The sequence below is a fragment of the Bombina bombina genome, chromosome 3 (genome assembly GCF_027579735.1).
Source record: "Bombina bombina isolate aBomBom1 chromosome 3, aBomBom1.pri, whole genome shotgun sequence".
NCBI classification, from domain to species: Eukaryota; Metazoa; Chordata; class Amphibia; order Anura; family Bombinatoridae; genus Bombina; species Bombina bombina.
In genome coordinates, this window is record NC_069501.1 from 527,822,605 (window position 1) to 527,836,119 (window position 13,515).

General features: G+C 36.1%; 1 protein-coding gene across 1 annotated transcript in view; it reads left to right on the top strand.

Annotated features, from left to right (window-relative positions):
- CNKSR1 (connector enhancer of kinase suppressor of Ras 1) overlaps positions 1-13,515 on the top strand; it is a 181,270-nt gene that overhangs the window by 17,041 nt on the left and 150,714 nt on the right. The window contains exon 4 of the mRNA XM_053706965.1: positions 1,154-1,238. Coding sequence (XP_053562940.1) covers positions 1,154-1,238 — 85 coding nt within the window. The remainder of the gene's footprint in view (positions 1-1,153; positions 1,239-13,515) is intronic.

Here is a 13,515-nt window from a genome sequence, read left to right on the forward strand (position 1 = left end):
CTCTCTTCTTTTTCTCTTCTTTTTCTTCTTTTTCTCTTCTTTTTCTTCTTTCTCTCTTCTTTTTCTCTTCTTTTTCTTCTTTTTCTCTTCTTTTTCTTCTTTTTCTCTTCTTTTTCTTCTTTCTCTCTTCTTTTTCTTCTTCTCTCTTCTTTTTCTTCTTCTCTCTTCTTTTTCTTCTTTTTCTCTTCTTTTTCTTCTTTTTCTCTTCTTTTTCTTCTTTCTCTCTTTTCTTTCTTCTTTCTCTCTTCTCTTTCTTCTTTCTCTCTTCTTTTTCTTCTCTTTCTTCTTTCGCTCTTTTTCTTCTCTTTCTTCTTTTTCTTCTCTCTTCTTTTTCTTCTCTCTTCTTTTTCTTCTCTCTTCTTTTTCTTCTTTCTCTCTTCTTTTTCTCTTCTTTTTCTTCTTTTTCTCTTCTTTTTCTTCTTTCTCTCTTCTTTTTCTTCTTCTCTCTTCTTTTTCTTCTTCTCTCTTCTTTTTCTCTTCTTTTTCTTCTTTTTCTCTTCTTTTTCTTCTTTTTCTCTTCTTTTTCTTCTTTCTCTCTTCTTTTTCTTCTTTCTCTCTTTTCTTTCTTCTTTCTCTCTTCTCTTTCTTCTTTCTCTCTTCTTTTTCTTCTTTCTCTCTTCTTTTTTCTTCTTCTCTCTTCTTTTTCTTCTTTCTCTTCTTTTTCTTCTTTCTCTTCTTTTTCTTCTTCTCTCTTCTTTTTCTTCTTCTCTCTTCTTTTTCTTCTTCTCTCTTCTTTTTCTTCTTCTCTCTTCTCTTTCTTCTTCTCTCTTCTCTTTCTTCTTTCTCTCTTCTTTTTTCTTCTTCTCTCTTCTTTTTCTTCTCTTTCTTCTTTCGCTCTTTTTCTTCTCTTTCTTCTTTTTCTTCTCTCTTCTCTTTCTTCTCTCTTCTTCTCTCTCTTCTTTTTCTTCTCTCTTCTTCTCTCTCTTCTTTTTCTTCTCTCTTCTTCTCTCTCTTCTTTTTCTTCTCTCTTCTTCTCTCTCTTCTTTTTCTTCTCTCTTCTTCTCTCTCTTCTTTTTCTTCTCTCTTCTTCTCTCTTTTCATGGGTTTGCTATGATAAAACACTGCTGTCAGTAGTTTTAACTTGAGATGATCTACTGAAGTATGGTTAAAATGTAACCACTTGATTGTGAGACCTCTCTCTTTAAACCTCCAGGTATCTTTTCACCCGTTTAAATGATTACTCAGCAAGCCGTGATGTTATTGCTTTGTGTCTGGAGCTGGCAGAGGCCCTGTACAAGGTATGTTTATTCATTTCCTTTACACATAATATGCAAAGTTTTGTGAGCATTGTTTTAAAAGATAATTACAATAAAGGAGAAGGGGACCTTGTGATTAGGATTAGTTTTAATACATAGGTAAGACATTTTTTTCAATAATTCTCTCGTTTTTAGAACTGTAATTATTTAGGTCAGTGCATATGAATAGACCAGTACGGTCTCCAAATGCGACTAAAATTCCTTGTGGGCGAGTAACATTTTAAAGTGGTCATGTGACAGATGACCAGACTTTTTTTTTTTTCTGACCACAGTTATATATTTATCTACTATAGCCCCCCTCTTTTTTTTTTTTTTTATGAGTTAGCAGTCATTCTACCCCTTGTCTGCCAGTAATATACAAATGAATAATTTACCTAATTTTGGCTGCTATTAACACATAACAAAGGTGATTTGACGTCCCTTCTCTCTGCTCCATTTTGACATAGAAAGCATATTACACTTAGCTAACACTCAGTATTTTTTGTTAATACTTAACTGGACAGCCCACTAATATAGAGACCAGAATCCATTGCACCACATCCCAGATGTCATAATTCCATAGCTTCCAAAATCTGTTATCTGACATATGGTTTATCGAAAATCAATATGGTATATTCTGCTACAGCTTTAAACCATGCTATACAACAATTGTTTTGGGGGAATGGGAATGAGGAGACCCATAGATAAATCTTTGAAATTATGGGATCTTAGTGCATTTATCGTACATGCAGTGGTGATTAAATTTCCAAATTTTACTTCAGTTTGCCGGCCCCTGTATCACGTGACAGGCATCAGCCAATAACAGACTCATATACTTATACGTTGTGAACTTTTGCACATGTTCAGTAGGAGCTGGTGCCTCAGAAAGTATGCATATAAAAAGACTGCTCAATTTGATAATGGAAGTAAATTGGAAAGTCTCTTAAAACTGCATGCCCTATCTGAATCATTACATTTTTAATTTAGTGTCCCTTTACGAGTGTGTGCTTGTGTGTGTAGCTTTTTTTTTAATTATTTTATTTTGGATTAATAAAAAAAAAAAAAAATAAAAAAAAAAAGATGTGTGTGTATATATATATATATATATATATATATATATATATATATATATATATATATATATATATATATATATATATATATATATATATATATACCACCAAAAAAAAAATGCATGCCTCTAATACCAGCTTTTGGTATTTATACACAAAAGGCCACTCTTGGACCTGCCCTTTATATAAGATGTACAAAAAGGAACATGAAACATTATGTCTTAACCCTAGAATATAATGCATATATTAACAACAGTTCTGATATTTTAGCCTTTGTCAGTAATTTGTGATAGCTAGGCTTGATTCATTTCCTATAACTGCATTAAAAGCACAGTGCAGATGCTTTTGAAGTATGTACATATTACAGAGTTCATAAATGTTGTGTAGGAGTTAATCCAATAATTTATCCATGACCATTAAAGCACTGTGCACTACAGATACTGGGCATAAAAATGGTCCCCTGCCTTTGTCAGATTGTTAAATAATACAGTGGGTACACTGCTTTCCCCTTACTCCAGGGCTGGGGTTTAAAGGCCTATCCATACTGGGGCCACCTTCCAGATTGATACTGTAGTTATAATCCTAAAACATTTTATAGCAATCTGTTGAGCAAGGCTATCTAAAACAGACCCAACATGTTTTCAGCCTGGATGATTCCAGTGGAAACAGATATATGGCGCGACATCGGATACCAATATTGCCACCTGTCATCGCACCTCATGGAAACATAACCCCTTAAGTGTGTATATGGCTTCTCTAGTATGTTTGTCTCCTGCAGCCATTCAAAAGGCCAAACAAGACAGACCAAGAAATTTCTTATTAGACCAATAGGATCTCCTTTGTTAGATTTATTTTTATTTTCCAAATGTACTGATCGCCTGTTTCAAGGACTAGGAACTTATTTTGAAAATAACTAGTATCGATGGTTAAGTCCAGAAAAAATATTGGTGTCTTTCTCTTGAAATCTTAGTTGTGTGTGGTTTTTTAATTAAATAATTAGTACAAGGTGGTCCTTAGAATATCTTATATTTTGCTGGAAGTTGCAGTTCCATGTTAATGCATCTGGTCCAAAGTAAATCAGGAAGTCTGACTTATTTTCTTATTGGTTCCAGGAAATAACAGAATGCTCCCAGAAACTCCATAGCCAATTGCATAGCCAACTTTTTTTTTTTAGCCTGTCTCTAGGGATAGATGCATATAAACAGGAATATCCTTTAAAGGGACAGTCTACAATAGAATTTTTGTTGTTTAAAAGATAGATAATCCCTTTATTACCCATTCTCCAGTTTTGCATAACTAACACAGTTATATTAATATACTTTTTACCTCTGTGATTACCTTGTATCAAAACATCTTCTGATTGCCCTCTGATCACATGACTTTGTATTTATCATCTGTTGACTTGCAGTTAGTACTGTGTTGTGCTAAATATTAAATAACTTTTTGGTGTGTGAACACATTATCTATGTGGCCCACATGAACTAGCTGTCTCCTGTTGTGAAAAAATAAATAGCATGTGATTAAGAGGCTGTCAATAGAGCCTTTGAAACAGGCAGAAATTTAGAGGTATACATGTTATAAAATATATTAATCTAACAATGTTGGTTGGGCAAAGCTAGGGAATGGGTAGTAAAGGCATTGTCTGTCTTTTTAAATAATAACCGTTTTAATATAGACTGTCTTAAGTTTTAAAATAAATTAAAACACGTTTAAAGGGACACTGCATCCCAAAATTTTCTGTCATCAATAATAAAGATCAACAAGTAAACATTTTTTGTTTTGCATGAATATTGTAAGGTAAAAGCTTTTTTAAAATAAATCTTATTGGGCAGTACTCATCAGCAAAGGAGGACTGTACTTCCTGTTGATGTTCATTGGTAAACAGGCACTTTCTGTTCCTAAAATGAGCATTAGTAGGAAGCGCACACTTGATACTGATTTATTAGTTTTACATTTAAATTTTAATCAGTTTTTTAAAGGGACACTGAACCCAATTTTTTTCTTTCATGATTCAGATAGAGCATGCCATTTTAGGCAACTTTCTAATTTACTTCTATTATCAATTTTTTTCGTTCTCTTGCTATCTTTATTTGAAAAAGAAGGCATCTAAGCTAAGGAGCCAGCGAATTTTTGGTTCAGGCCATGGATAGCACTTGTTTATTGGTGCTGTCCAATCAGCAAGGACAACCCAGTTTGTTCACCAAAAATGGGCCGGCATCTATACTTACATTCTTGCTTTTCAAATAAACATACCAAGAGAATGAAGAAAATTTGATAATAGGAATTAATTAGAAAGTTGCTTAAAATTGCATGCTCTCTGAATCACGAAAGAAAAAAATTGGGTTCAGTGTCCCTTTAAATATATTTCAGGCAACAAAATTCAACATATTTAAATGTTGCTCTATCATATGGATGATAAAAGTGTTTTGAGTATGGTGTCCCTTTAACTTTTTTTTTTTTTTTTCAGCAAAAATATTATCAACATGTGCTAGTACCTATACATGATATACTGTATTTATTTTGTTAAAGGAACACTAAAATTACAATTAAACTTTCATGATTCAATTGTACACGCACAATTGTAAACAACTTTCCAATTCACTCCCTTTGCACAATCTTTTTATATGCACACTTTCTGATGCACACAGCTTTACTGAGCATGTGCAAGAGTTCACAGTATATATGTGTAAACATTCTGTGATTTGCTGATTGCTATCACATGGTGAAGGAAAATGGAACTGACTTTGAAATTTGTTAGAAAAAAATATATTACTCCATTTGAAATGTAGACTAAGTGATTTTTTCATTATTTTTTTTGTATATCTGTTGATTATGTAAATATACTGTATTCAATGGTCCTTTAATGCCTCCATAAGGTTGAAAATTCTTCCTACTGGAGCTATGTGTTCCTTAAAGTGACATTAAACACTTTCGGCTAGATTACGAGTTGTGCGTTAGGCTTCAAAAGTAGCGTTGGCCGGTCCCAACCCTGCTTTTTAAGGCCCACTGGTATTACGAGTCTTGAAGGTACAGGTGTAACGCTCACTTTTTTGGCCAGACTTGTAAATACAGCAAATCCACTTACGTCTATTGCGTATCCTCTTTTTTTCAATGGGACTTGCATAGCGCCGGTATTACGAATCTGCCAAAAAGTGAGCGGTACACCCTCTCCTGTCAACACTGGTACCGCATTTTAAAGTCAGTAGTTAAGAGTTTTACACTACAACGCCGTAGAATTAAAACTCTTAACTAAAGTGCTAAAAAGTACACTAACACCCATAAACTACCTATTAACCCCTAAACCGAGGCCCTCCCGCTTCGCAAACACTAAAATTAAGTTTTTAACCCCTAATCTGCCGAACTGGACATCGCCGCCACTATAATAAATATATTAACCCCTAAACCGCCACACTCCCGCCTCGCAAACATTAGTTAAATATTATTAACCCCTAATCTGCCCTCCCTAACATCGCCAACACCTACCTACATTTATTAACCTCTAATCTGCTGCCCCCAACGTTGCCGCCACTATACTACGTTATTAACCCCTAAATCTAAGTCTAACCCTAATTTAAATATAATTTAAATAAATCTAAATAAAATTCCTATCATCAACTAAATAATTCCTATTTAAAACTAAATACCTATAAAATAAACCCTAAGCTAGCTACAATATAACTAATAGTTACATTGTATCTAGCTTAGGGTTTATTTTTATTTCACAGGCAAGTTTGTATTTATTTTAACTAGGTAGAATAGTTACTAAATAGTTATTAACTATTTAATAACTACCTAGCTAAAATAAATACAAAAGTACCTGTAAAATAAAACCTAACCTAAGTTACAATTACACCTAACACTACACTATAATTAAATTAATTCCCTAAATTAAATACAATTATATAAAATTATCTAAAGTACAACCCCCCCACTAAATTACAGAAAATAATGAACAAATTACAAGATTTGTAAACTAATTACACCTAATCTAATCCCCTAACAAAATAAAAAGCCCCCCCAAAATAAAAAAAAAGCCCTACCCTACACTAAATTACAAATAGCCCTTAAAAGGGCCTTTTGCAGGGCATTGCCCCAAAGTAATCCGCTCTCTTACCTGTAAAAAAAATTACAAATCCCCTCCCCCAACATTAAAACCCACCATCCACACAACCAACCCTACTCTAAAACCCACCCAATACCCCCTTAAAAAAACTAACACTAACCCCTTGAAGATCACCTTACCGGGAGAAGTCTTCACCCAACTGGGCCGAAGTCCTCAACGAAGCCGGGAGAAGTCTTCATCCAAGCCGGGAGAAGTGGTCCTCCAGATGGGCAGAAGTTTTCATCCAGGCGGCATCTTCTATCTTCATCCGGCGCGGAGCGGGTCCATCTTCAAGACATCCGACGCAGAGCATCCTCTTCTTTCCACGGCTACAACAGAATGAAGGTTCCTTTAAATGACGTCATCCAAGATGGCGTCCCTTCAATTCCGATTGGCTGATAGAATTCTATCAGCCAATCGAAATTAAGGTAGAAAAAATCCTATTGGCTGATGCACTCAGCCAATAGGATTGAAGTTCAATCCTATTGGCTGATCCACCAGCCAATAGAATGCAGATTAGGGGTTAATAAATATAATGTAGGTGTCGGCGATTGTTAAGGGCAGCAGATTAGGGGTTCATAAGTATAATGTAGGTGGCGGTGGTGTCCGGAGCGGCAGATTAGGGGTTAATAATATAATGTAGGTGTCGGCGATGTCGGGGGCGGCAGATTAGGGGTTAATAAGTGTAAGATTAGGGGTGTTTAGACTTGGGGTTTATGTTAGGGTGTTAGGTGTAGACATAAAATGTATTTCCCCATAGGAATCAATGGGGCTGCGTTAAGGAGCTTTACACTGCTTTTTTAGACTTTTTTTTCAGCCGGCTCTCCCCGTTGATTCCTATGGGGAAATCGTGCACGAGCACGTTACACCAGCTCACCGCTAACGTAAGCAGCGCTGGTATTGGAGTGCGGTAAGGAGCAAAATTTTGCTCAACGCTCACTTCTTGTCTTGTATAATACCAGTCCAGCGCTGTCTGTAAGTGAGCGGTGAGCATAAACTTCTCGTTAGCACCACACAGCCTCTAACGCAAAACTCGTAATCTCGGTGTTTGAGATTGTAATATAATATGCTAAATGTTATGTATTATAGCAACTTTAGAATATACTTTATAATTATTTTTTGTCATTTAATTTTGAAATTTGCGGAAGTGCAGCCATTGGTTGCACTCATGTATAGCTATCCCTAATTAGCCACAGCAAAGAAAGAAACCTAGGTTGCAACACGGCAGTGTCCGTTGTTTAATGGATGCTAAAACTTTCCATTTATTATATGCAACTTGTATAACTTAAAAAAAAACCCCTGTATTTTATTTTCATGGTAATCTTTGCTTTGAATACATCATTTTATCTTACATTTTTAGTATTCAATGTCTCTTTTAATGGGCTAGTTATAATGAAACTGATTGAATAAGAGTGCAAGATGCAAGACATACTGTTATCCCTATATACAAGTTGTACCAGTTTTTTGTGTTTGTTTCTTCTCAAGCAGCATTTGGAAGGAAAGTCTTCTAGACTTCCTCCTTCCCCCTTTTTTTTTTTTTTTTTTTCTTGCCTACAGGTGACTATTTGACACTGATCCAGTTATCATGAATATGTCACATTAATATGACCAAATAGAAGATTTAATAATGTATTGATATTTAGAGTGATGATATATGAATTCCCACAGTTTTTGCTTAGTTTTTTAATTTCCTAATCTGTTAAAAATATATTTTTTTATCTCTGTCTAAACTTGTTGTAGAATGCTATCGGCCAGATTATGAGTTTTGCGTTAGGAGCTATGCGGTGCTAACGAGCAGTTTTTTCTCGCCGCTCACTTACCTGCAGCACTGGTATTACGGGTTTTTACAAACCCGGCGTTAAAAGGCAAGAAGTGAGCGTTGAGCAAAATTGTGCTCCTTACCTCACTCCAATACTAGCGCTGCTTGTCAGCGGTGAGCTGGTCGTACGTGCTCGTGCACAATTTCCCTTTAGGAATCAACGGGGAGAGCCGGCTGACAAAAAGTCTAACACCTGCAAAAAAGCAGCATAAAACTCAGTAACGCAGCCCCATTGATTCCTATGGGGAAATAAAATTTATGTTTACACCTAACATGAACCCCGAGTCTAAACACCCCTAATCTTACACTTATTAACCCCTAATCTGCCGCCCCCAACATCGCCGACACCTACATTATATTTATTAACCCCTAATCTATCGCTCCGGACATCGCCGCCACCTACATTATATTTATTGCTGCCCCAACATCGCCGCCACCTACATTATATTTATTAACCCCTAATCTGCCGCCCCCAATGTCGTTGCAACCTACTTACATTTATTAATCCCTAATCTGCTGTCCCCAACGTTGCCGCCACTATAATAGACATATTAACCCCTAAACCGCCGCACTCCTGCCTCGCAAACATTAGTTAAATATTATTAACCCCTAATCTGTCGTCCCTAACATCCCCGACACCTACCTACATTTATTAACCCCTAATCTGCTGCCGCAACTATACTAAATGTAATAACCCCTAAACCTAAGTCTAACCCTAACCCGAACACCCCCTAACTTAAATATAATTTAATTAAATATAAATATTATTACCTTAATAACTCCTATTTAAAACTAAATACTACTAAACTAAATAAATTATTAGCAACTACGTATGTACCGGTCAAACCATTGAGAACACTGGGTCACAAAATACCGGATTGGTTAGGCCAGTATCCTTTTTGAGCAATACAGCTGAACCTAAGCTCTCAGTTATAACGCAATATATTTAACCCATTACTGTGATATCGGGTGCTATTTCTGCTTACTACTAGTGCACACACAACTGAGCTTTATGAGATTCTAAACACTTAACCTGACTACTATATAAAAATATATATTCTGGTTATTATCTTCTCAACACACCATCCAAGGGTCCATAATTTACTGTGCAAAGTTAACCTGCACATTATTAATATTCAAAGGAATCTTACAGCATTTGCTCATATTAGATATCCTCGAGAGTATTATTTGCAGAGATTACTGCAATACCATTATTTCTGTTTCCCTCGCTATATATCGGACTTTTCTAATTAAACACACGAGCTTGAGCTATTTTTAATCAGTGTATGTGTGAATGTTTGTCTGAGTCCTGCTGGACTTTACTTTTGTCTCCCAATAAAGATTTTTTAGTATGAATGGTTTTCTGAGACCATTTTAACTACATTAATACTTCTTACTGGGTATCTGGGGTTCCATTTACCCCCTGACACAGAGTATTGCTCTCTCACACAATCTTACTACTTGTTGTTGATAATTTAAATCAGTGGGTTCTTTCAAGATATTTATTTAGAGTTAGACAGGCCTAGCCCTTTTCTTGCAAGATCTCTCTTTGTCTTTGCAATTAATGGTACATATATATGTATCCTTCCTGCCTCTCTCTTAAATTATAGGGCTAATATATTGGTATTACTTCATTACTTTTCCCTATAATTTTCATTTACTCTCAACCCACTGGCCCTCAGCCCCCTTTTTTCTACTTAGGAGTTATTTGTGAGTCTGCACAAATCGTATAAAATGCAAGTATTTAAATAGCACTGAGATGAGGGGGCAGTCTGCAGAGGCTTAGATACAAGGTAATCACAGAGGTAAAAAGAATATTAATATTATTGTGTTGGTTATGCAAAACTGGGGAATGGGCTATAAAGAGATTATCTATCTTTTAAAAAAATACAAATTTGGGGGGGCGGAGCCTATAGCTGTTGCGGTAGGACATGTGCCTGAGGAGCTCCCGGTCTAAAATACTTATTTTGGAGTTGATTCTCAACTTTAATTTGATTTTCCTTTTGGGAAATATATGCTATACAACCTTGTGGCATTCAAGAGGAGAATGGAGACATCTGGCACGAAACGGACCTACCTATGTTCCTCAGCTGACTACACTACGACTAGCCACGAGGTTGTGAGGCCTTTATGGACTGACTGCTAGTGTCGTTAAAGCTGCCGCATATATACCCCCCAGGACCCTGGGTTATCAAACCAGTTCATTAGCAACTGGCCTGTTCACAGCCAATCTCTGTCATAACTAATTTCTTCCCAACATGGCAACCACAACTCATATTACCCTAATGGAAGTTGAAGCCCTTCTACTTTCACATTTTGAGAAAATCGCTAAAACATGGGATACTGAATTTAAGAACCTGCGCACTATTGCAAGATCTTTCACTATTCCAGCAAGTAACGCTAACGAGTCACGGCTCTCTGGAAAAGAGCTGTGCAACTCGTTACAAGTTTCCGGTGAAACCGTCATTGTCGCTTACTGTTACAACTGCTACAGTCAACACCAAAAGTTTAAGTGTTTAAAATTCTAGATCTAACTTGCAAAAGGTAGTATTGATAATCGTATCATGGGAGCTTCTAAGTATTCAGTATGGGCTGTTCGCTTCCATAATAAAAATTGGACAAAAAGTTATATAATTTGATAGATGTTTGTTAGTTCAGGTATAATCAGTCCGTTCTTTTCTTAGCCCCAATATAATTACAGAGATATTATGTATTAAATTGGGGGAGTAGTCCTCCGCTTAACATTTTTCAAGTGTTTCTTATGTTCGATCTAACAAGCAAAAGTTGATATTAACAATTATTTGGTGTGGGGGTTTAACTGTCATCAGCCCCCCCCCCTAAAAAAAAATTGGACACAAAGTATGGACCAGTCAGTTGTTTTGTTAGATCTAACATATATACAGAGATATTAGGTATTAAGGGTCAGATTACAAGTGTAGAGCTAAATATCGCTTTGGCGAAACCGATATTTGAGCTACACTGTGTAATACCAGCTCACGCTAATGTTGAGAACCTAAGTGCAGCGAAGGGGGTAAGTAGTGCAGCGATTACAGCAAATATAAATATATCTGCTTTTATGCTTCATAATAGAATGAGACTCCCTGGCTTTTTATTCACAACTCTATTACACTGTCATGAGCACACCTGAACTTGGGTGGGGTGCTTAAACCAATGGGAGATGGTCAGTCTCCCTGATTACTTTTAAATACAAATACAAAATTTGTTTTTTAGCACACCTTACAAAATGTATATACAACATCTGTGAGTGCTGCCAATATGACCCAGTAATTACACAAACAAAGAGGTATTGGCGCACATCAATTCAACATATAGTGTTAGGACCAGTCTAATTGGGGCACCTTGTAAGTGGTGACTGGCTAAGCAAAATATGGCCATATTGTGTGACTAAGATCCCAATATTATTTAAAAAGAATAGTTGTCTCTTGATGTTGTTTGCAGGCAATTTTTTTGCAGCAGTTAAAAAAAAATATGTTATGCTTTTGAAAATTGATGTGCGCCAATACCTCTTTGTTTGTGTAATTACTGGGTCATATTGGTAGCACTCAGATGTTGTATATAAATTTTGTAAGGTGTGCTAAAAAAACAAATTTTGTATTTGTATTTAAAAGTAATCAGGGAGACTGACCATCTCCCATTGGTTTAAGCACCCCACCCAAGTTCAGGTGTGCTCATGACAATGTAATAGAGTTGTGAATAAAAAGCCAGGGAGTCTCATTCTATTATGGAGAGTAAAAGCAGGAATGATTCAGCCCTCTGTGGCAAAGTAGTGTTAGGACCAGTCTAATTGGGGCACCTTGTAAGTGGTGACTGGCCATATTGTGTGACTAAGATCCCAATATTTAAAAAGAATAGTTGTCTCTTGATGTTGTTTGCAGGCAATTTTTTTGCAGCAGTTCAAGAAAATATGTTGTGCTTTTGAAAATTGATGTGCGCCAATACCTCTTTGTTTGTGTATGCGTGTGTGTGTGTATATATATATATATATATATATATATATATATATATATATATATATATATATATATATATATATAATTAATCAGTCCTACTACACAGTGTTAAAAATAGATGTAATCAAGCAGAGAAGTCCATAAACGAAGTAATGTCTTTTATAAGGTGTATTGCATCTTATTCTGGCAATCTTCTCAGTATCCAGGCATCCTAAGAATGAGTTGCAAATCTACTTACATTAGAGACCCTCAATCTGATGAGGTATAGGCCGGACGTGTGATCAGAAGGATTTTTTGACCGTAGAAATTCCACGGGAACAATTGGCTCCGGAACTCCGTTGAAGCATACACACTGGTTCTATCTCCGAAATCTGCGTCTCAGATCCCCCTCCAAACACTCATTTTTGAATTCCCCACTCCAGAAAGGCTTTTTTCATGCTCTAGAAAAGGGATCTCGGGAATGTAGATCCTATTGCTGCTTTTAAAATAATTCACGAGCTCTGTCACTTTATGGGTTACCCTTCCTCCCCGCCAGGTGGGAGCCGGTCTGGGGACTACTGCGTGATTGGACCCTAAAAGGTTCTTTAAAGACGCAGAGACAAGGGGTTGGTTAGAAAGAATGTGAACAAGTGTAATGACAATATTTGTCACTATTGGATTAGCCTGTACACACATTATTCTGTGCTATATTATAACTGACTTTAAAGTGGTGTTCCTTTGCACCTTTGAAGTCTCATTGACCGGAAGCCTGGTACTGTGGACTATTGCCTTAATTTCTAATGTTCTCCAAGAACAAGTGATACTCTTATCTCACATTGTAAGTTTTATGCTCTGGCTAGGGATTCCTCGTCTCTTTATTTGATGTTTGTAATACCTGGGACATGCACTAAATTGTTATGCAGAGTTGTATGACTTCTATACTTACACTATATCTTGTATAAGTATTATATTAAAGTATTAAATTAGCCATAATTGAAAATGAAAAATTAATTGCAAAGGATTCTAAGTCTAACCCTAAAAGGTTCTTTAAAGGGACAGTCAACACCAGAATGTTTGTTGTTTTAAAAGATAGATAATCCCTTTATTACCCATTCCCCAGTTTTGCACAGCTCTGTGATTACCTTGTATCTAAGCATCGTCTGACAGCCCCCTGATCACATGACATTTTATTTATTATCTATTTACTTTAATTTTAGCCAATTAGTGCAGTGTCTGCCACAAGCCACAGGCGTGCTAACAATGTTATTTATATGGTTCACCTGAACTAGCTCTCCCCTGTTGTGAAAAGCAAATACAAAAGCATGTGATTAGAGGC